Source organism: Candoia aspera, chromosome 10 (assembly GCF_035149785.1).
Source record: "Candoia aspera isolate rCanAsp1 chromosome 10, rCanAsp1.hap2, whole genome shotgun sequence".
Lineage (NCBI taxonomy): Eukaryota > Metazoa > Chordata > Lepidosauria > Squamata > Boidae > Candoia > Candoia aspera.
Window position 1 is genome coordinate 5,890,899 of NC_086162.1, and position 23,699 is coordinate 5,914,597.

General features: G+C 44.7%; 1 protein-coding gene across 1 annotated transcript in view; it reads left to right on the plus strand.

Annotated features, from left to right (window-relative positions):
* COL9A2 (collagen type IX alpha 2 chain) overlaps window positions 1–23,699 on the plus strand; it is a 61,031-nt gene that overhangs the window by 13,883 nt on the left and 23,449 nt on the right. The window contains exons 7-18 of the mRNA XM_063312086.1: window positions 1,430–1,453; window positions 4,209–4,262; window positions 5,597–5,650; window positions 6,176–6,223; window positions 9,055–9,111; window positions 9,603–9,656; window positions 10,723–10,776; window positions 14,646–14,699; window positions 18,002–18,055; window positions 19,714–19,767; window positions 21,744–21,797; window positions 21,910–21,963. Of these exons, the coding sequence (XP_063168156.1) occupies window positions 1,430–1,453; window positions 4,209–4,262; window positions 5,597–5,650; window positions 6,176–6,223; window positions 9,055–9,111; window positions 9,603–9,656; window positions 10,723–10,776; window positions 14,646–14,699; window positions 18,002–18,055; window positions 19,714–19,767; window positions 21,744–21,797; window positions 21,910–21,963 (615 nt within the window). The remainder of the gene's footprint in view (window positions 1–1,429; window positions 1,454–4,208; window positions 4,263–5,596; window positions 5,651–6,175; window positions 6,224–9,054; window positions 9,112–9,602; window positions 9,657–10,722; window positions 10,777–14,645; window positions 14,700–18,001; window positions 18,056–19,713; window positions 19,768–21,743; window positions 21,798–21,909; window positions 21,964–23,699) is intronic.

The following is a 23,699-nucleotide window of genomic DNA, read 5'->3' on the forward strand; positions in this document are numbered from 1 at the left end:
CTGATTGGCTTGCTGGTATATCTGCCAAGCAGATTGCAAAGGCCAGGGGAAGCCAGTTGTGAATTACAGGAGAAAAATGCCTGTGTTGATCTAAGGTTGCAATTCAAAACATAGTTATGGATATTAAGTTCCATTCAGATTAACATATCTTGCTTCTGGGTAAACCACAGGGAGGAATGGGCCCTAAAGCACTCAGGAGATGTTCTCACATCTTATATTTTAAAGTTGTTTTCAGTCCATAAAAGGAGAATGTAGGGTACGTAAGCTATTCTGGTTATAGCTATCAGAAAAGGGGCCATTGCAACCTCAAAATGAGCTATTCCAAGATTTCCAGATGTTTTTTTAAAGATAAGTAAACAGTTAAATGTCATCTGCCTATTTATTTATTGCTTTAATATATGGAAGGAAATAAAGATACAAACATACAGGAAAAGAAAACCAAAACAGGAAAAATGGGGGAAAAGATACAAGAACGTATTTATCTTGTTCACAGCAAACAGCTCTGTTTTTGATTTCAGTATTGCTTAATTAAGTAAGTGCTCTAGATGTGGTCTGACCTCAGAATGGAGCACTAGAGGTAGGCCCACGTTGAGCTCAAACACCTTCTGGCATCTTAGAACATTCCAATCTGGACCGTTTTGGAATGGTTACACGGAGAACAAGAATTGAACCCTGAAATATCTACACAACCCATATTTTAAGCAGTGCCACTGAGCGCCGCTTAGATCCCAGAGATATTCTCAGAAAATTAAGTCATGGGTGGCCCTTAATTGGCCTCCTGCCATGTGAGTGTTTCATGATTGGCCATGCCCAGCATGGTGATAATTTGGGGGGAACTCCTCTAATATGTTCTCAAATTCCAAACGTGTGCCATGGCTAAAAGGTTATTTATATTTATTTATTTATTTGATTTATATTACCGCCCCTCTCCCCCAATGGGGGACTCTGGGTGGTTTGCAATAAAAAGGATAGTAAAAACATCTAAGTCTCAGTCACAGTTTAAAAACATAAATAAGATAATAAATATAAAATCCAAGAGGAGATGGAATCCCAATCAATAGGGGGTGCTGTGGCCCTCCTCGTCCCAAGCAAGGCAGCAGAACCAGGTCTTCAATTTCTTCCGGAAGACTGGGAGTGAGGAAACCCGTCTCAACTCTGGGGGCAAGATATTCCAAAGGGCGGGCACCGCTGCAGAGAAGGCTCACCTCCTGGACCCTGCTAGATGAAATTCCTTTGCTGATGGGGTCCGTAGCATGCCCTCCCTGCCTGACCAGGTGGGATGGGTCGATGTTATGGTACCCTGATTCGATGCATCCTGATCGGAGAAATGCAAGATGTTATCTAGTTGGCGCCAATGCTACGGCTCTTAATTTTTCGGCAGTTGCTCCTCTCCTGAAGAATGATGACCCATTGTATCTGTCTGTTTCAGGGACCCGGGCTTCCAGGACCTCTGGTAAGTGTGGCTTGTGACACGTTGGGTTATGTGGGTGGTGGGCAGTGTGCGTGATCTATAAAGTGACAGCGGAGAAGAAGTTTGCTTAGTTCTCATTTGAATGCAAAATTATTATCTAATTGTCGGGTTTTCAAACCAGGGCACAAATCAAAACTTATCATTTGAAATTAACTGATTTATAGTATTTATTAGCATAAATTTTAGAAACCATCCTCTAAGTGTTTGTATTTGTCTTGTGGTGTGATCTATAGTATATATGGAAGCCATTTTTGGTTGAATTTAATTAAACTTCTGTATATATACTGTTAGTTTTGCCATTACTGCATATTCTCCAAGTTTAAATTCCCTGTCAGGTATTGTTGGTACTTTATCTTTTTTCCAGTGTCGTGCAAAGTTGTCCTCATAGCCATGAGCATGTACCTTAATACTTTATTGTATTTTTATTGATAAGTTCAAGCAAGCAAGATCTGTTTCTCCTTGGCCACCTGCTGTCCAGGGAGGGACAAGGGAAGAAGCCTAAAAGAGGGAGAAGAAAATGAGAAAAAGAGACAGAAAGAAGATGGACCATAGCAGAAAGAGCCAGAAAAAGGGTGATGTTGCCCACCCATAGTTCTGCCCTGGAATGTGGCTCCTGAAAATTTTACCCCGGAAGGAACGCAGCTCTTAACTGGGAAAAAGGTCCCTTCCGCCTACTTTGCAAACTAGTTATTCCTGAGAGCAAGCAGGGCAAGGTTGTGGCTCAGTGATACGTTTTGCATGCCAAAGGCTGGTCCGTTTCCTGGCTGTGCAATATTCGGACCCGGAAACTGGATTAGAAGGAGATGTAATCCGATAAACACACCAAGCAGATAAACTGATTTGATGGGTTGAGTCAATCTGGTGATTTGGAGTACTTTTGCATGTTCGCGACCCTTCTTTTTGCCAGCCGGAATGATACTTTGAAATCAAATCAGGGTGGATTTGCAAATCTGTGCGCTCTATTGACGAAGAAGCAGTGGATGGAAAAGTCTCTCCTTTCTGCCTGAGACTTTATGCAGCTTATTAGGCATGGCCACAATCTGGCTCAGCATCAGAGAATCTGGTATGCTGCTAAATGCCCAGAACTTTGCTGACCCAAGCAGAGTTTGGTTCCCTTGGCTGGTGATCAGAAGCTGAAATAGCAGGCCCCAGAGCATGTCCAGGTGATCTCCCCGCTCTTCACTGTACCTAAGGGGTACACAATGATTTTTTTTTAAAGATGCTTTCAATTTTTTAGAAAAGGAATAGGAGGTCAACATTCGGCAAAACAAACCACCTGCCTTTAGCGAGGTCTTTTATTTTCAGCAATGCCTTTGAGCACCACCAGAATGGTTGAATATAGCCTTGGGATGGGGGAGTTAGAATGCATTCTGGTAAATTGCTGTTCTATCACAGGGTACACCTGTGTGGTGAATAGGCAAGTCTCCCATGGATGGAGGCCAACAGGGAGGCAAGTGACAAAACTTACGCCATGACGCTGATCTTACGTGTCCTTACACCCTGCAAGGATGTTAGGGCAGGACCGAGATTTGCATAATGAAATCACAACATGGCGTATTGCCATGCTGCTCCCATGGCAGCCATTGTGTGGGTGTATTTGCCACATGCTCTCAGGATCCCTGGTGTGCCCCTGGCCCAAAATGTTTGTTTGCTTGTTTATCTATCTGTCATATTTTTATCACCGCCCGTCTCCCTCATACGGGGGACTCTGGGCAGTTCACAATAAGGAAGTTTGCTGACCCTGGTATAGACATGCATTACAGGTAGTCCTCGACTTATGACCACAATTGGGAATGGAACTTCTGTCACTAGATGAGAAGGTTGTTAAGTGAGTTAGCCCAATTTTATAACCTTTTTGCCATGGTCATTAAATGCATCACCACAGTCATTAAGTGAATCATGTGGTCATTGAGTGAATCTGACTTCCCCCATTGACTTTGCTTGTTGGAAGCCGTCTGGGAAGGTTGCAAATGGTGATCACGTGACCCCGGATGCTGCAACCATCGTAAATATGTGCCAGTCTCCCAGTGCCTGAATTTTGATCATGTGACCGCAGGGATGCTGCGATGGTCGTTAAGCGTGAGGACTAGTTGTAAGTCACTTTTTTCAGTGCTGTTGTAACTTTGAACGGTCACTAAATGAATGGTCATAAGTCTAAGACTACCTGTATCACAGGGCCGCAGCTAGGGGAGGGCAACCGGGGCATGTGCCCCGGGCTTCGCGCTGGTGGGGTGCCAAAATGAGTGCTGGGGGGGTGCCAAAATGGGCGCAGAATCCATGTTTGCCCCGGGTGACACAGACCCTAGCTGTGGCCCTGCTGTATCATAATGAAAGATGGGTTCTGAAGGATCATCACTCAATGATACGGGACCTGTCTGGCATGCAGAAGTTCCCAGCATCAATTCCTGCCTCTCCAGGTAGGGCTGAGAAAGATTCCACGCTGAAACCTGCAGGAGTGACTAGGCTAAATGAAACGTAGCTCTGATATGGTGTGAGGCAGCTTCCAGTCTTCCGATCAGCAGGACGGAGGAAGAGCCATCTACTCCTAGCTGGAGAGAGTCCAAAATTTGTCTTCCGTTCTTCAGCCAAGCAAATCTTTTCCGCAAGGGAGGACTGTCCAGCCAGGCCCGCATGGGTGAAATAAAGGCTCCTTGGTCTCCTTCATTGTGTTACTCTTTCATCTAGAATACGTATGGTGAAAATAAAGCCCCCTCCCTCTTTTTTTTTTATGACTCAGGGCCCCCAAGGTCAAGTTGGTCTTCCTGGAGAAATGGGTCCCTTGGGAGTTAAGGTAAGGGCTCACCTGGGATGTACACCTATTCCTTGGGGGTTACTGAGTTGCCTAAAAGTGTTGTGGACTCAGTTCCTCAGTACATATGGCACAATGGTGATCCTTGTGGGAAAAAAGAAGAGAGAGAGAGAGTTAGGTAAGGACCAGTCAGAGACTTCTCTGGAACTCTTCACTGGACAAAACGTTACAAGCAGAAAGCAAAACTGGCCGGAATGTGGGGAACAAACAAGGAATACCTCTCCCCCCAACTTCCCAAGTCTTTTAGTCCTTGGGCCTGAAGTTTAAAGTTGGTCTCAAGGTGGACATTGTTAGCCTGACTGCCTTATTCCATGGTGGGTGTTGCCCGTGCCCAATTCTACTAAACAGAAGAAGCAAGAATGAAGGCTGATCTACTCCATTCTGGTTCTGGAAGTAGGTTTCTTGCTTCTCGTCTGCCGTACCACGGTCTTTATATCAGGGTATTTATATTACAAGATAGATGCATCTTGAGATACAGCATGTATTAGGATGTTTGTACAAGTCCAGGAGAGGCTATAAATAAGAAATAAACTGATACAAAAATGTAATATGGGGGCAGCAACTATATGTAAACCTATATAGAACTAGGCTTATATATAGCTGCTGCTCCCATATGGCTGAGGATCCTTGTGTATTTGAGAGTACTACGTATCTAAACAAATGAGGGAGAATGAAAGAGTCAGAAAGAGACCCAAATTAGTAATTAGAAAAGGAAAGCCACCAAATCTCTCCCACCTTCTGTTCCCTAGGATCAGGGCTGTGCGTGCTAAATGAATTAAAGTAGATTAGATGGTGCAAATCCTGTGTTCAGAATAGCTTGGTTCTGCATCCTGCATCATTTATGTTTTCATACCGGTATTCTAAAAATAAATATTGTACAAGTTATCCTTTTTAAAATAAATCACCCATTCTGCAAAACTTCTGCTCCATTTTGGGGAGCAGGGGGCAAAAATAGAGCAGAATCCAAGAGCCGTCCCAGAATCCATTCTTTTCCCCTCTTCACCTTGCCTGGTAATTCCATTTGATCCTCTCCCCACCATTTTTCCTTCCCTGTTTCCTTACTCCTCCATTCCTGGCACTCCTGGCTGCTGCTCTGCATTTTTGGGTATCTGCTTCTCCATATGGCCTGCACAGCTCTGGTGGCAATAGGAGAGCCGTATTAAGGATTGTGGATGCCAGTGCCCGTTCCTGATGCCCATTCCTAAGGACTGTGGGTGCTCACGGGGGAAGCATGGCTGGAGAGCTCACAAGTGGTGGATTGTCTTTTGGACATGGCTGCTGGAATGTTTTTTGTGATTCCTCTGGTGTTTTTTTAGGGGGAACGTGGACCAGATGGACCTCAAGGGCCTCCAGGGCCTCCTGGGAAGCCAGTAAGTTCTGTTGCTACTGATTTGGGTGCTTTACACAGGAGTTTGAGGGCGACTCATTTATAGATTAGAGAGTAGCATCTAGTTAACCACTAAAGATATCAACGTCCATGATGTATCTAAAACTGAGTTTTCTTTCTATGCTTTGAATGAGGATGCTCGTTCATATTTCTGGTCCAGGCTATAAAATGGGCTACCAACTGATCTGCTTGGCCTTCAGTTGCTTCAGGGGAGGCTTTCATCCTTAAATGACCGTGCCTCGGATGGTGGAATCTTTCCTTTGTAGTTTCCCTGTTTTCCACTGCCACTCCCTCAATCATTTTCCTTATCAGAAAAAAAAAATCCATTAAGGGAAAAAGACGGAAGAACTTCACAGGGCCTTTTGATCAGGACTGCTAAAAGCCTTCTGCCTGGGTAGCCATGAGAGCTTTTCTTTCAGTTAAAGAAGAAAGGTAACCATTTTCTCTTTTTTTCAAGTGAGAAAATGTCCTGCATTTGATGGCTTTACATTTTCTCATGTCTTCCAAGGGCCCGCTCGGTCGTATCCAAGGATCGGAAGGCAGTGCTGATTTTGTGGTAAGAAGGACTGTGCTCAATTCCCATTTCAAAACAAAGCCCATCACATCTCGGGCTATAGCTGGAAAACTGTAAAATGCAAAGAAACTCTTTCTTCTCCTCCCTGGTTTTTCTTGCACTTTATTATTTTTTATTAGGACTTTTTTTCCCTTAGCATTACCACATTGGATGCTCAAGAAACTTGCTCTGACATTTATTTGAGGATGGCAAATGTCCTGAACCAGTCAGAGCCCATGGTATGTGGAACATAAAGGGCACAATATACGAATGCAGCTTTCACCAGTTTGAGTTCACAGTCCCACTTTGAGGGCCTTCTTTTAGAAGGTGGAAAGAGCTTCTAAAGTACTGGAAATGCATGAAGGGAGATTTTGAGTTACCTTTCTGCAGATGGGTAAAAAAGGCAACATCCAGAAGCATGAAGCAAAATGTATTAAATAGTCATAGACAACCTACAATGATACTCATTAAAAAGGCACACCATAAAAGTATTGTAAAGACACTTGTTTAGAAAGAAAGAAAAAAGGAGAACAGGCTAGACAAAATCAAGGACTTTCAAGAAGCAGCAGCTTGACTCAGCATCACCTGCAAGAAAAGTTCAATAAAATATCAAAGAAAGTATAATATCAAAGGATCTGTTTGTTCTGTGCTGCCGCAGCACTACATGCTTGCAGAAAAGCTCAGATCTAGATTAAAAGGCACTACTAGAAAATAAGACTGGCTTAAAAAATTGGGTGCTTCGTACAATGCCTTCGCTTGGAGCTGCTGCCCTGCACCCAGCCCAAGATTGGTACCAAAGATAGGTTCCTGCAGAATAAAGTGTTAAAATGAAATGGAATATCTACAGAACTGAAAGTTAAAGATGAATCAAGATGTGACGTACAAGGAAAAAAAAATCACCATGTGTTACTATCCAGCTTATGAGTTCAGCCCAATCTAACCATTGACTAATGCAGAGCTATGTTAACCTATTGACCAGGGGTCCCCAAACTGTTCAGCTCGTTGACCCCTTTGTGAAGTTTCAGATTGTTCATTGACCCCCAAGCATTTATTACAGTATATGAAAATAATTTAATAATACTGTAACTAATAGTACCAGTAATAATAATAATAATAATAATAATGAGGCCAGTAACAACACACAGCTGATAGGGATAACTCAAGGCCACTCTTGCAGCAACAAAAACAATAACAATAAAAAGACAACTCAAGGCCACTCTTACTGGCAGCTGGTCATCCAACCTACAGCAGGTAACACTTCCTCGCCGCTAACCACCTTGCCTTCAGGACTAAGGACTGGAGTGGAGCTCCAGAGAGACCCCAAAAGGTTAATTGACCCCAATCAGCCTTCCATCATGTATTGACCCCCAGCCATTTATCAGCCCCTTGAATAGTCCCGTCAGTCCTTGGGGGTTGATGTTGACCACTTTGGGGGATTTTGCTATAGATGAACCTACCCACTTGATCATCCCATCAGCCCACGATGATGACAGGGTGCTCTCTCGGGGTGGAGCAATGGTAGAAGGCAGCCAGAACTACTTCACCTTCACACCTTTGCTTGCCCTTAGCCCACTTGACGTAGCCCATGCCCCATTTTTCTGGGACCCAGTGTGACAGCACATGCAGCACCTCCTTAAACCAGCCCTGTTGGGAAAAGCTTTTCTGGCTGACGTAGTTCTGCCACCAGCCGCTACAGCCAATATCAGGTAGACAGGACCCACAACCTGTGTCAGTACAAGCTGTCACACTTCAGTCTGGGCTGGAAACCCAAGAACATGCCTTTCAGAGCTCTTGATTAGTAATATTGATTAGAAGGAAAGTTAGGGGGAGGTAGTACAGCACAATCAGACCTGCAAGATTCTGTTGTCGTAGCCCCTCTCAATAAAAGTTGTTTCAGCCTTCATGTGGAGTTGATTTCCTGGTCTGGTCTACCTGGTGGGGCTGAGGTAAAGTCTTGCAAGTCTGATTGTGCTGTACCTCCTGTTAGAGTTTGCTGGAAAGTGCTTGGCCCGAGAGATCAGAAAAAACACACACCAAGCATTTCCCGTAAAAATATATTTACAGAAAGCATAAAAACAAACAGTTTCATATCCAGATATCCTGGATAGGCACAAAAGCTTTACAAGCTCATATTTACAAGCTCAGACGCACATGCGCTCTGAGAAGAAACGAGCTGGAAGGAGAGGCTGCTAAAAGGAAACGGAAACTGTAACAAGCCCAGGCAAATTCCTTCCAGGCGATTTCCTTATAGGGTCGTTCTTTGCACACCCCAAAACTGAGGATACTTAAGTTTGACCTGTTCACTCTGCCAGAGTGATTTGTTACCATAGTAACGTAATGGCTTGCTCCTTGCAAAAAACAAGGAAATACCAACATCTCCTCCCCCCCCCCTTATATTTCTGTGAATTAGTGAGGTGTCTGTTTAAGCCTCTTTGGTATATTTCCTGTTTGTTGTGGACTTCAGATGTGCTTCACCCCTCATCCCTTTGGTAACAGATCTTACATATCTCTGTCAAGGTTATTCTCCTTACTCTCTACAAAACAGGAGGCTTAGACTAGTTAGGCCTGTAGTCTAACCAGTTTCTGGGTACCCTTTATGCTCTCCTCGTCCCAAGATATTCTCCTCAATAACAACAAGCCAGTGCAATTCCCAATCACCCTGCATGACACCTGTATAAGGTCCCCAGAGTTTCATCTTCGTTGGGCAACTTAGGAAACCAAGCCACTGATGTCTTGGAGGGCTGGCTAGCTCTTATTGCCAGCTACTAGATTGCTACTTGGATGAAAAATATCTCAGATTTTCTCTCTCCTTCCTTCCCCTTCATGGTCTACAGTGTCCAACCAATTGCCCACCTGGGCAAAAGGGACCTCAAGGTTTACAGGGGCTGAAGGTAAGGATTTCTCTGCTTCACTTTCCGTTGCGGTTGCTTGGTTAGTGATAGTAGCTCTACCACACCAACTTTAGAATCTTGAAAAGTTTCCCTAGGCTAAACATCCTGGCTGGCTGGACTGGCTAATCTTAATTAGCTCCCGCCTCTGATTCTGCGTGCACTTTCAATAATACAGATTAATATTTCCTGCTGTTCAAGTATTAGCAGAAAAACCTGGCTATATCACGTTGGAAACAAGAGACTCTGGTTAATTGCATTAGTATTGTGTGTGAGTGGGAGACAAAAATCGAGCGATGGAACCTTCTCCTTTTTATGTAACTCTTGAGGGGTTTGCTGTGCTGTGCACTGTGCGCTCTGCTTCTTTCGTCTGACTGTTGTCTTGTTTGCGGCTCTTCCTCCTGCTCCTCAAGGTTATTCCTTCTCCCCATTACAAAGTGCTAATTGACAGTTTTTTTAAAAAACAGACAGACTTCAATTCTCTTTCCTTCTAGGGACACAGAGGCCGATCGGGAGCCCTTGGAGAGCCTGGAAGACAGGGCCGGCCGGTGAGGATGGAGACGTTTTGCTCTCCCTTCATTTTCCTCCTTCACTGATTGAATGTTAGCTATGGAAGATTAAGGGGCTTTTTCAGATCCTGTACTGCTTTCCCACAGCTCTTGGGGGACCACAGTTGTGAGAATTCCTCCCCAGAATTTACTGCCAGCTCAGCTGGGGGATGAGCATATGAGAAAGGCAGCATTTCATCCAAGCCAACCAGGTTGGCCAACTGAGGAACATTCACAGCAAGGCTCTGACTCATGCATCCAGGTGAAATGCAGATTTCAGGTTTATTGGTGATGCGTACAGATTAAAGCAAAAAGCCACGACTAGAAAAGATCCTCACACAGACTACCCAATAAAAAACACACAGACACGTCAGAACCCCCTTCACATTCCATCCCCCCTTTCCCCCAACAGTTCAGCATTCCAGCTCTGGCCGTCTCCACCGGATACGACCTTGGACCCCACCATTAGACAGAAAGTAATTCCTCCTCGCTCTCAGCATCTCCCCCCCGCCCATCTGGAGCTTGGCACGCGTTGCTTCGATAGCAGAGGACACAACCCAACGATTTAACTATTCTTTGATGGTGGGTTCTGACACAGTGTTTCTCAACCTTGGCTACTTTAAGATGTGTGGATGTCAATTCCCAGAATTCCCCAGCCAGCATGTGTGGACGTCAACTCCCAGAATTCTGGGTGCTGATGTCCACACATTTTAAGCTGCCAAGGTTGAGAAACACTAATGTAGCCAATCCTGCCTGCCTGTTAAACTCTGGGATTTGGTATCTTTTAGCTTTCCCTAAGACGGTGCCCTCCAGGTACAATGGATCTGGCACCCCCAAACTCATTGCCAGCAGGACTGCTGACGACTTGACTGGGAATTTTAGGAGTGGCGTAATTCTGACATAACCTGTAGGGCATCAGGAAGATTTTCCAAAGGGAAACTTAAGGTGGCGGGATGTAGTTTACAATTTAAACAAGCATGCGGGCTGATTTTTAATTCTCTAGTTTAAAGCCCATCTCTAAATGTCCTTTCTACAGCTTTGATACCTTTCTATTTTTATTTCCTAGGGTCCAGTGGGTGACGTGGGCCTGTCCGGAGAACAAGGGATTCCTGGTCCTGCTGTAATGTATTTATTTCTACTTCTTAATCTCATTCCTTTTGTTCCAGGGATTGATTGATTGATTGATTGAATATATATATATATATATATTGATTGATTGAATATATATATATATATATATACACACACACACACACACACACATACACGTCCGTCCATCCAGAGTTGTCATGTGCAAGATGGGCGGCAGAGAAATTTGATAGATAGATAGATAGATAGATAGATAGATAGATAGATAGATAGATAGATAGATAGATTATATGACTCTTGTGCCATGGACCCTCCTGCAGTCTTATTCCCTTTTTCCAGTCTCCCTCCAAGGCTTGATAAGGAAAAACTAGAAATGGAAAAAGCTGGAGATGTATTGTTTTACTTTAGGAGCCTGAAAAGTAAGCATGATTACCAAGCTTTCTGACAACTTCTAAGCTTCCATATCTGATCATCTAGGCATGGTCATTACTTACAATAGAGGACCTATCCCTATATAAGTAGGCATTGAGACCTCATAAGTCCAAGTAATGTAATCATTATATCTTATATGGTTGATATTTTCTGTTTTTAGCTTCTTTCTAGTTAAATGAGGGAACACACAATATCTGAGTTCAGGTTCATAAAAGGGGACCCTAGGGAAGATGGTCAGGAGCTATTCTCCGTGACAACTGAACCTTGAATGAGAAGTAATGGGTATAAGTTGCAGCTACCTAGATTTTACTAAATTACAAGGAAAAACTTCCTGATGGTAAGATCTGTGCAACAGTGGAACAGTCCACCTACAGAGAATGTGGGTTTGCCATCTCTGGAGGACTTTAGAAGAGGCTGGACAGCCACCTCTCAAGGATTCTTTAATTGGTTTTCCCACATACTGCCAAGGGTTGGGCTAGATTAGTGCTCAAACTTGGCAACTTGAAGATGTGTGGACTTCAACTCCCAGAATTCCCCAACCAGCATGCTCCCAGAATTCTGGGAGTTGAAGTCCACACATCTTCAAGTTGCCAAGTTTGAAAAATACTGGGCTCGATGATCCTTGTGGTCCCTTCCCCTTGTACCATTCTATCATTGTATAAAATTGCAAAGAAAAAAAAAGAAAATAGGCTTACTGCCTTTATGATTCAACAGCTTAATTCTTGCTATTTTTATAATTGCTTGGAAAAAAGCCTAAAGTCTTTTAATGTACTAATCTGTAAATAACAAATCATGCTTTTTATGCTGTTAAAGTTGTATGGTTTGAGGACTCAGTATTGCATATTTTTAATTTTCCTCCCAAATATTCATTTAACTTGTCCCAAATCATCCAAGACAGCCTGTTCTTTCCTGTGTCTTTTGGTTCCCCATTTTTCAGAGGCTATAAAACTTAGCCGCAGAGGCTGTCCATCTCTACCCAAAGTGGGAACAGGGTTAATTGAAAACAGAGTTTCATCCTTGAACATCGCCTTTTAATTATCAGGTCATCCATGGCTGCAGAACTACCACATCCTCAAGGACACTTTTTATTTAGGGGACGCGGTGGCGCTGCGGGTTAAACCGCTGAGCTGCCGATTGGAAGGTCGGCGGTTCGAAACCGTGCAGTGGGGTGAGCTCCCGTTGCTCGTCCCAGCTCCTGCTCACCTAGCAGTTCGAAAACATGCAAACGTGAGTAGATCAATAGGTACCGCTTCGGTGGGAAGGTAACGGCGTTCCGTGAGTCGTGCTGGCCACATGACCCGGAAGTGTCTATGACAACGCCGGCTCCAAGGCTTAGAAACGGAGATGAGCAGCGCCCCCTAGAGTCGGACTCGACTGGACTTTACGTCAAGGGAAACCTTTACCTTTACCTTCAGGGTTGAAAAAAGGACATAGTCTGTGTTTGCACGTTGTTCTAAGTCATGGTTTTATCAACTGTGGTTTATTGAAGAGAAAAAAATTGGCCACATTCTCAAAGAGTACTAAATGAAAAAAAACATGATAAATACATATGATTCTATCATATTTGACCTGGCTATATCATCTGGCCTGCGGGGCTCAGGGGATCGGTGAAATCTTGAGGTGGCTCCCTTGCCAATCCAATTGTTCGTGTCTTTTATGCTTTTTCAACATTTTTAATTTGATTGCTTTTGACCTGTTTATTGTTTTTTTATATTTTTTGTTGTACACTGCCCAGAGTCACTTCTTGTGGGGTGGGTGGCCATATAAATTTGATCAACCAACCAACCAACCATGACTTACTGCAAAGGCTGGGCTCAGTCAATGCCCAAGGCCAACCACCTCTGTCTTATCCTGGATGAATGGAGCAGCTGAGGGCTGCAAGGTGTGGCCAGACTTCAGGCCCAGAGAAAATCAAAAGCAGAGTTGAATTTGTGGGTTTGGAATTCTGCTGGGACATGTCATGCCAATTTTTCACATTACCTGGAAGGCTTCCCACGCTTGGGATTTATAAAGAACATGCACTCAGTTCAATGGATTAATTAGAAGCTCTTCTGCTTTGAAGATAACAGCGAATTAACAAGCAAGGAAGCTTTTACTTTTCTTGACCAATTGGACATTTGTCCTTTGCTTGGTGTCGGCTTTAGAACTAACACCTCTATTAAGCTAATATCCTAAATGGAATTACAGGCAGGAAATAGGCATAGTGCACCAGGCAGAAAAAGTGGTAGAAGATACATCTCTTACTGTAATGTAGAGCAACCTATTCTAGGCTGCAAATACCCAGGAAAATATCTAGTGATAGCAAAGAGTTACAGTTTCCTGTATCACTTTGCTGCTATCTAACAGTCAACCAGGTTTTGCACCCCAAATCTGGCAGTTCTAACATAATAACTTTCCTGCATCCCCTCTGGTCCCACCTGATCATGCAGAGAGGGCATGCTGCGGGCCCAGCCTTTAAGAGAATTTCATCTGGCGGGGTCCAGGAAGCAGGCCTTCTCTGCAACAGCTCCTGCCCTCTGGAATATCCTCCCCCCAGAGGTACGGCAGGCCCCATCTCTTGTGGCCTTCCGACAACAACTGAAGACCTGGTTTTGCCAGCTCCCTTGGGGCGGGAGGGGACATAGTCACTCCTGGGGATGGTTGGCACCCTAAGATGGCCTTAGATATACATGAGTGGCATTAAAACTGTCATCGCCATCTGGATTTTATTCTATCTTTTTTATTCTATCTTTATAATTGTATTTGATATTTATTTATGTATTACTATATTTTAATGTTTTTTATTGTAAACCGCCCAGAGTTCCCCCTTGGGGGGAGATGGGCAGTGGCAAAATTTACTAGATAGATAAATAAATTTCATAGATATGATGGAATGTCAAGAGAATGTGGCGTTGTTACAAAAAGGATATCTCAGTCCTGGGAAAATAGAAAGCGTGAGAAGAAAACTCAGAACAACTCCAGCTTGATTGTGTTAGGTATAAGTTGAAGTAGAGAAGGGCTTTGACAGTCTGCCAAGGTGGATCAGCCCTTTGAAGGAGACAGGGTTAGGAAACAAGAGTCACAGGTGCCAGCCCTTCAGAGTAGACAAGGCCTGGAGACAGGAATCACTAGGAGCCTTGGAAAGCCCTTTAATGTGGTTAGGGTATTGTCTCAGAATCTTACTTTCCTGGGACTGAGATATTTTTTTTTGTAAGAGATTCACATTCTTTTGATAATCCATCACACAACATGACAGATAGGGCCAAGGCAAGGGTGTCCGCTGGGGATGGTGGGTAGAGGACCGGGGGGGAGTCAAGAAGGTGGCCATGACTACTCCATCCAAGCCCTCTCCTTTTTAATGCACATTGCACATTTTTAAATACCCCTTTGGGGACCACTTCTGGGCCACGGATGATGATGGTTTGTGTGATATGATCATCCCTGCTTGCAGCTTACATAATCCAATCTCGGTTTATCTTTCTTTTCTAGGGTCCAGAAGGTCCCAGGGGGTATCCAGGAATGGCAGGGCCAAAAGGCGAGATGGTAAGTGAATTAAACATTGGGGATTTGGGGGTTGATGTTACAGTAACCTGACAGTGGTACCATTTGGGGAGTGGGGATCGTAACATTGAGTTTATTGATTAAGCATGGATAGCCATAGGCCCTTTTAACATTTCAAAACAAATGTAGTGCCATTACTTTGAATTACAGCGAATATGTCTTGGCACAAAAGCACGGTGTTGAAAAGCATTTGCTCTATCTTAATAACAATTACCAGATTTTAGCCATGGGGAGAGCAGAGGATATGACTGCTGTTCAACAAGGCAAGAGCATCCCATAGCAACTTCCTCTGGGTGAATGCGCCATCCCAGTTTTGACTCCCCTATGTTTTCTGAAATTCTTGAGTTGCCAGCTGATTTGGAATTTGCAGGACGGATACCAAAGCAGGAGGACATTAAAAGAGATGCCGAGACCGAAACAAATAGCATCGTGTTTGTTTATATGCTCCCCTTTAATTACTTACAGAACCAGGGGGCCCTCCTCTATCTGCCACAGTGAGCCGAAGAGGTAGGAACGGTCTCTGGAATTTGACTCACAAAGGGATTGCTTTCGTTGGGCGAGTTTTATAGCCCTGCATCCTCTCTCTCCCCCTCCGCCCCCAGAGTTGCTCAGTTTAGGCATCAGCAAAGGAAGGTTAGAGATTAATGAGGATTAAGTGTCTAGCAGGCCCTGGGCACCTGCTAGAGACAAGAGGGAAATAATGATCTGATTGGGGTTAGAGCTGGAAGTTTGTAATCTCACAGCTGGCAAGAGGAGATAGAAAGAGCTGGCTTGTGTAAGCAGCCTCTCTTCCAAGTGTTAATTAAAAAATGCAGGTCAGTCACAGGACACCCAAGCACACAAAAGTCTCAGTGTACTGCTTTTCAGGCATACAGTCCCTCATGTCCTGGATTCTGTTTCTAGGACAGGGTTTCTCAACCTTGGCAACTTTAAGATGTGTGGGCTTCAATTCCCAGAATTCCCCAGCCAGCCATGCTGGCTGGAGAATTCTGGGAATTGAAGCCCACACATCTTAAAGTTGCCAAGGTTGAGAAACCCTGTTGTGGGATGTGGAGCAGAAATATCCAAGAAGACCCCTGCACTATATTTCAGGTCTGGGAGAGGGAGCCCAACCCAGGAACAGAAAGGATATAAGAGACAGCAAATGCAAGTGATTATTTATCCATCTATTATTCATTGGCTGACTTCAAACCATTTCTAGGCTTCTTTGCTTCAAATAATCCCTAAGCAGTATGCCCAACAGAATAGGCTGAAACATCAGACATAATAAATCCATTTCAATAAAGCAATATAGAGAAAAAGGTAAAATTAAAGATTCCCTTGGGTCACGCTCAACTGGTAGCTACAGGAACATTTCCCTGCAGTTTTCTTGGCAACTTTTTTTTTTTTTACTTCCTGGTCTAGTCGACAGCCCTGTGGGCTAGTAATAGTTTCTTGTTCAAATATTGCTGGGCCCAATCCTGCTTTACTTCCTGAGACCACCAGGGCTGCTTAGCATCTGCATCTGCTAAGCCACTGAGAAAAACATTCGTGTAATAAATATGATGAATGAATATGGATAAAAACAATAAAACGGGTCAGATCCAGGAGCAGCTTGAGCTGAGGGATGTCTTGAAGAGACATTGAAAATATAACAGGGGTGAGGGTGTTAGCATATGTCCGAGCCTACGGGAAACAAGCAAAATAGATTGTTAATACTAATTGCCATGCAAATATCCTGTAAGTTGGGTGCCATCATTAAAATTTCCCTTGGTCGTAGTGGTTCAATAGGCCTATAATAGGGGAAATGGTCGTTCAAGTCACCTTGAATCCCAAGTTCCTTCAGATTTCATACTTTAGCCACCATGTCTTGAACTTAGTCCTGTGGTATGCAGATAGTCAGTCTGGTTCCCTGAATCTCAGTAATGGAAGCATGGTCTACTAGCACCTAAATCTAGCATGGGGCTCTCCACAAGTATTGGGTGTTACTTCCCATAATTCCTAGCCAGCTATCTGGAATTATGGGAATTGAAGTCCCACACATCTGGAAGTGATCAGATTGGAGAAGGCTTGGCTGTTCTGCTCAACAGTGACCCCCTGGGGTCTGCTTGTTTTCCCTCTGTTCAGCCCCTCCCACATTAATTCTTCTGCATCCAAATCAATTGCCGTGGTGCCATTCTTGTTTCCTGTGAGCTGGGGTTGGTCAGGAGAGTGAGAACTGCAATCTTTCCCTCCCAGTTGTCTGTGTTACAAGTTTGCTTTCGAAGTTTGCTGGGTGACTTTGTGCCCATCACTCACTCTAAGCTCCACTGAGTTCACCAGGGTAGATACCCAGTAGAAGGGTCCAAGTCTTGCATGTCTCAGTAACATCCAATGCAAGGCATGGTGACATCAAATTACATAAATTACATAAATTGCATCAGTTGTGTTAACATCATAACACACATGACATCACTTGTCCCCACTGATAGGTGCCCATGCTCTCAAGGGGGTTGTAGGGAAAATTGGAGGAAGGAAGCTGTGCATGATCCTTTGAGGTCTAGGCGAGAAAGTGGGATAGAAATTGGATGGGTGGATGGATGGGTAGGTGGGTAAGTAGATAAAGAAATAAATACAAGGCTCCTACCGCTTCCCAAGGCTGATGTCACAGTGAGGATTTCATGGCCTTAGGGGTCCTCAGGAAGAGGGCAGGTGATCAAATGTGTCGCGATGCAGACTCCACCCGTCACATGCTCTGCCCCTTTACGTGCAACTCTAAAAGGGTCAGAGCTTGCACTGTGATATCCCAAGGTATGTTTTGTCATTTTGGCATCACTGGTAGGAACAGCCCCTTACATCCATGTCCCCTTTATGGGGATCAGTAGAATCAGGGGCTGTCAGGGTATCTGGCAAAGAAGCATCACTGAGTCGAAGTTGCAACTCTAGTTCTTTATTGTTTCTACCATACACAGAATCTTGCCAGACTAAAGGTTCCTTAACTGAACTAAAGGGAAAATACTCTTGGGAATCTAGGGCGGTGCCAGCCTGACTTTCTTCCATGGCCCACCCCACACTCTCCAAGCTGTGCAAGTTGTGAGAATGCTTATCTGCCTGGAATGCGCGCTCTACTCCCTCAGCTCCGAGCTCCATCACATCGCCCTCCTCTTCAGGGGCACATTCCACCACGTTGGCACTCTGTTGAGTGACATCACAGCAATCCATAATGGCTGGGCTTGATGGGTGGGGTGGGAAGTCCATCCTTCTAGTTTGACTGTGATATTTGGCTGGGTGATAATTCCCTTGACTTTTTGCTGTTTTCTTTTTAGGGTCCTCAGGGTTACAAAGGCATGACCGGGAGCATCGGAGCTGTCGGTCCCCTGGTAACTTCTTTCTGTTTTATGTTCATTTCTAATTCCTGCATTAATTACGCAGCCCCTTGTTGGAGCCTTCGGGCACCCAGAAAGGTGGGGATAGTAGTGTTGGGAGAAGAGAGTTCCCTTTCTGGTTTTGCTGGACAAAATTTCGTAGATGAGGAGGGGGAAAAAAAAAAAGCAAAATGTGACATTTCCCTTGAAAGAAACATGGTTAATGCATGTTTCCCTGCGTTCTGCTAGGCTTACCATAAAGAGGTTGGCTGCCAGGAAGTTCATATCATAGATGAATTCATAAAGGGTGCTAAAGGAGCCGTGGGACTTGTAACTTTCTCTTTCTGTCTTCCTGTTTGAACTTTGCAAATGGTGAACACAACCTGAAATGCAAGAAATGGAAGAGAGCTCCCTGCTTGACCTGCGCTCTGCATCTGAAAGAACAGTGGTCATAATAAATAGCAGCATTTGAATCAGACATTTTCAACATTCCGAGCATTTTCTGCATCTCGTCCCATTAAACCTTCTCCCTAGCTTTTCATGTCTGATCTGTGCTTTCTAGAATTAATTCTGCCATTTTTCACCACTGTCTTTTTAATGGCTGAACGTCTGGTGCGTTCAGTGTGTCTACTGACCATGGTGTGCTGTTTTCATTGTTAAAACCATTTTTGTCAGCAGCTTTTTGATTGCTTTGTTAAAAAGGGCCTTTTTGGTAATACATCCAAACTGGAAACCTGCGATCCTTGGAAGAGCATTTCAGGGAGGAGGGAGGAAAAAAGGAAGGAAGGAAGGATTAAGAGAAAATGTAGAAGGTTGAAAGAGAGAGAAAGATTTGAGTGAATGAGAGAATAGGAAGGAAGGGAAAGGGAAGAAAGGGAGGGAGGGGAAGGAAGGAAGGAAGGATTAGGAGAGAAAATAATGGAAGATTTAAAGAGAAAGGGAAAGATATTAGTGAATGAGAGAAGGAAGGAAAGATTGATTGATTAAGAGAAAGTACGGAAGATTGAAAGAGAAAGATTTGAGTGAATAAGAGAAAGAACAGGAAGGAAGGAAAAGGGAAGAGAGGGAGGGAGGGGAAGGAAAGGAAGGAAAGGAAGGAAGGAAGGAATCAACCAATCCCTAATCCTGTCATGGCAGAGTTTTGGATTTGGGGAAGGTGCTGACCCTGGGAATTTCCACTCCAAAGCTTGCTGTGCCCACTTATAAAACCTGATGATCAGCATTCATTACTCCCTATAAAGGTGACCCTTAGAGAATATTGGATGCTTAAGCCATTTTAGGATTAAGGTAAATTTTGAGCAATGCGTTTCTTGATTTGCGGCTCTCGAGGTCACAGCAACTGAAATTAACTGGCACTGGCTCCAGCACTGTGCAAGCCGTACCCTTTCTCTGACTTCCAGAATTTAGGAGTAACGTGGCGCCCGAACGCCCCCATTTCTCCTCACCTGGCATCTTTTCCAGATGTGCTGGGATTACTCCTGTGGGGACTCACGAAGCCCCAGAGAACCTACCCATGCTTCACTTAGCCCAAACTGGTGTGTCATGCAAAGGAAGTCACTGGGTTTGCAGTTTAGCCCCGTAAGCATGTTGGTCACAGCCAAGATAGATTTGCTCAGCCTAATCCCATTGCACAGATACCTCCTCTCACTGTTCTCTCTGCAACCATGATTTAGGGTGAAGATGGTCCCAGAGGACCTCCAGGACAAGCTGGTGAGAAGGGAGAGCGTGTGAGTAACTTTTCTTTCTGAAGCATTCCATTAAGTCTTCAAAAAGGCACTAATGGCTCTGTGTATATTTAATTTATTTGTTCCTTCCCCATTCCAGGGGGAGGAAAGAAATTACTCCCACCACTCAGTGGGTTAACGTGTGTCTTAGATGCTCCAGCTGAACCTCCTCCTCCTTTCAAGGGATTTGCAGAAGAGCATTTCTTGGCTCCGTTTATTTTCGGAGCCACCTGTTGAAGCAGATAAAGCTGAAAATAGGGATAGAGTTGCCGAGCTGAGGCTTTTTCAACTTCCCAATCCGGTTCTACATTCTTGGGATGTCCGAGTGGTCTCCCATCCAAAAATTAGCCCAGTCCAGCCCTCTTAGATGTTCTGAGGTCAGCCTCCCACTTAGCTGCCCCAGCCCTGAGCATTATGCACACATAGAAGATGAATGCCTCCTTGTTACGAACACCCATGCAAAGTTACCCCTCAGGGAGAGGGCAGAGCCTGGCTCATTCCACATTTAGACGTCTGTTAATTGACACTTGCTCTCCTCTGCCAACATCTCTATGTCATCTCTTGAATATTACTACTTGTGGGTTTTTTTCTATATCCCCTCCTTCTTCTTTCCCTCTACTTCGTCCTGATTCTCCATCAAATGATGCTGTTTCTCAGTTCCTCATCACCAGCCCTCCACCCCACCCCCTGCCAAATCTTTCACCTCTTTGGCTGAGTTCAGCCTTCTTCAAGACAAAGATACAGGTTGGCTTACACAGGCACTCACTATGGGATCCCTGCCCCCCACTCCACCCCACCCCACTGGAACTGGTACAGGAGCTGGAATCCCAAGTCTCATCGTGAATGACCCTTCTGAAGTTTCCCCAAATCCCTTTCCATGCACACCCTGGCAGTCCTTCGAGGTAGACCAGACTAGGAAACCAGAGTTACGAATGTTCATACTACTTTTATTACGAAGACAGAACCTTGCAAGTCTGAATGCACTTCCTCCCTCCTCCCTTTATCTTCATGAGAGCTAGGGAGGGGCTTGTCTGAGATGTTTCCTCAGGTTACAGCCTGGCCTGGACTCAGATTTCTTTTATCTGCCCATTGTCTTGGTTGCGTCTCTTCCTTCTGCTCCTCAAGGTTATTCCTACTTCCCACTTCACATCCATGCACACAAATCCTGCTGTTTTGCTCCTTTCTGTGAGGGGATCACTGTGCTGCTACATATTATAGAAGGTGAGCGTCTTTTGGAGAAGACAGTTGGCCTCTCCGCTGAGATTAACATGAGCAGCAAGGTGCTTCTGCACTGCCATCCTGCTCAGGAAATTCCCAGAGCATCTAGTTGGCCTAGTGGGAACAGATTGCTGGCCTAGACGAGCCTTTGGCCTCCTCCAGCAGCTTTCTTATGGTCTTAATGGTGGTGCCTGATGAAACCTTTGGGTTAGGTTGAATGCCTGATGAAACCTACTTTGGGTTAGAGGCCGTCTGTCTTTCATGAATGGCACTTGCTGGAGAAGATGGCTGGAAGGGTGCTTATGTCCTACTTGAAGCTTTCTGGGAGCATCAGGTTGGAACACTGGGCATCCGAGGACTTGAAGGCTCTTCTTAAGCTCTTCTTTTCTGGGGGTTGGAATAAGGTCCAGGCCACCACCAAATATTCTGAATCTGACTTCAGCCAGACTGGTGCTTTTAATGACGTTTCTGGTTATTAGCAGAATATCACATCTGTCAGTGGAAGCTTCATTTAGCCATTAGCCATTTCTAGCATTACGTTTCCACAATCACGATTCCCGTTTCCTGTACAACACCGAGTTTCTCGAAAGGGCTTGAACTTCAAAGGAACGTGATGCCCTTTGATGGCCTTGATTCGTAAGGCAACCTTGGTTTTCTCCAAGCTCTGACCTTTGAAGGTGAGTGCTGAGTTGTTTTCCTGGAGTCAGTGCTTCTCATGATGGTTGGTATATTAACAGAGCCTTTGCTTTCTTGTTTTTGAGGGTCCTCGTGGCTTCAGGGGTTCTCAGGGAGAAATGGGCCCCAAGGGAGCACGAGTAAGTACCACTTCCTTCCAGCCTGGTGAGATTTGGGAATAACCACAGAGGGAAGCTTGCTTAATTTCCCACTTGAGGTCAGAAATAATGTCCCACTTTTTTTTCCTTCTAGGGGCTCCCTGGGATTGATGGCAAAGACGGTATCCCTGGCATTCCTGGAGTGAAGGTAAGAAGATGCCCTCAAGAAGTGCAAAACAGATGGCCATGTGGGTGTTGGTGCGGTCTGGACTTTTTTGACCACCCCTTCCATCCTCCCATCTGTCACCTAAGGAGGGAAAATATCCAGAGATGAAATGGGGGGAGTCATTTTGTTAGGGCCACCAGAACTGGGGCTACCAACAAAGAATCTGGAGCAGATCTTCTTGTGTTCTCCTGAGCAGGGAGCCAGCCCCTGACCTTTGGGAACACAGATGTTCCCCCACTTTGCCTCCCCTGAGGTGAATAAGACGTTCTCTGGTCCAACGTGACTCCTGATGACTTCATGGAGATGGTCACCTCCGTGTTGTTTCCTTGGAAATAATCCAGAACGAGTTGCCACCCCCTTCTCCTAAGATGCTTTTCATGCATCTTACACCCCTGGAATCCCCTGATGGTTTTCCATCCAAATGTGATCCTGGTTGACCCCGCTCAGCTTTTTGAGATCCGACAAGAGTAGCCAGATGTTGCCATGATTGTGACAAGTTTTACAGTAGATGTTTTTAGACTAATAATGTAGTGTAACTGCTAATTTAATGGAACCACAGTAGCCCTCAACTTACAACCATTTGTTTAGCGACTCTGCGAAGTTACGATGGTGCTGGAGAAGTTACTTGTGACCTCACACACCATCACAGCATCCCTGTGGTCACGCGATCAAAATTCGGGCGCTTGACAACCAGCTTGTATTTACAATGGTTGCAGCATCCTGGGGTCACGTGTTTGCCATTTGCAATCTTCCCAGATGGCTTCTGACAAGCAGTCAGTGGGGGAAGCCAGATTTGCTTAATGACCGCAGCAAAAAAGGTGGTAAAATTGGGTGTGACTCACTTAATGGCTGCTTCACTTAGCTACGGAAGTTCTAAGTGGTCGTAAGCCGAGGACTACCTTAATGTAACTGTACCCGTATTAAAATTAACAATTTAATGTAATTGTTAGTGGGGCTGAATACTGTAGGTGGCAAGAGAGGATGGGAAGAAACTGGAACATTTGTCTTGCAGTGAAGTTTAGCCTTTTTTTTCCCTTGGTCAACATTTCTATTTACACCTTGGTTGATGAGGTGGGTGGATTGCTTATTGATCGGCACATTTGGTGGGTCAGAGTATAGCTTAGAAGCCAGAAAGAGAATTCAGTTCAGAACAAAGTTGAGAGGGGAGAGAAATGGTCTGTAAACCGCAGAACGAAGTTATGCACCTAGAAGTGGAAATCCGACGTACAGGAGGTAGAAGAGACTTGGAGCCGTCATAGATAACAAAACTGGGTACGAGCCAGCAGTGTGATGTGACGGCAAAGAAGGCAAATGCAGTTTTAGCCTGCATCAACAGAGTAGAATGTCCAAATCATGGGAAGTAATCATTCTACCCCATTCTGCTTTACAGGTAGTCCTCACTTAACTACCACAGTTGGGACCAGAATTTCGGTTGCTAAGTGAAGCGGTCATTAAGCAAATCCAACCTGATTTTATGACCTTTTCTGTGGCGGCCATTAAGTGAATCACTGTGGGTGTTAAGCGAGCCACATGGTTGTTAAGCGAATCATGCGATTCCCCATTGATTTTGCTTGTCGGAAGCCGGCCGGGAAGGTCGAAAATGGCGATCGTGTGACCACGGGATGCCGCAACAGTCATAAATGTGAACTGGTTGCCAAGTGCCCAAATTGTGATCGTGTGACCGCAGGGAAACTGCGATGATCATAAGTGTGAGAACC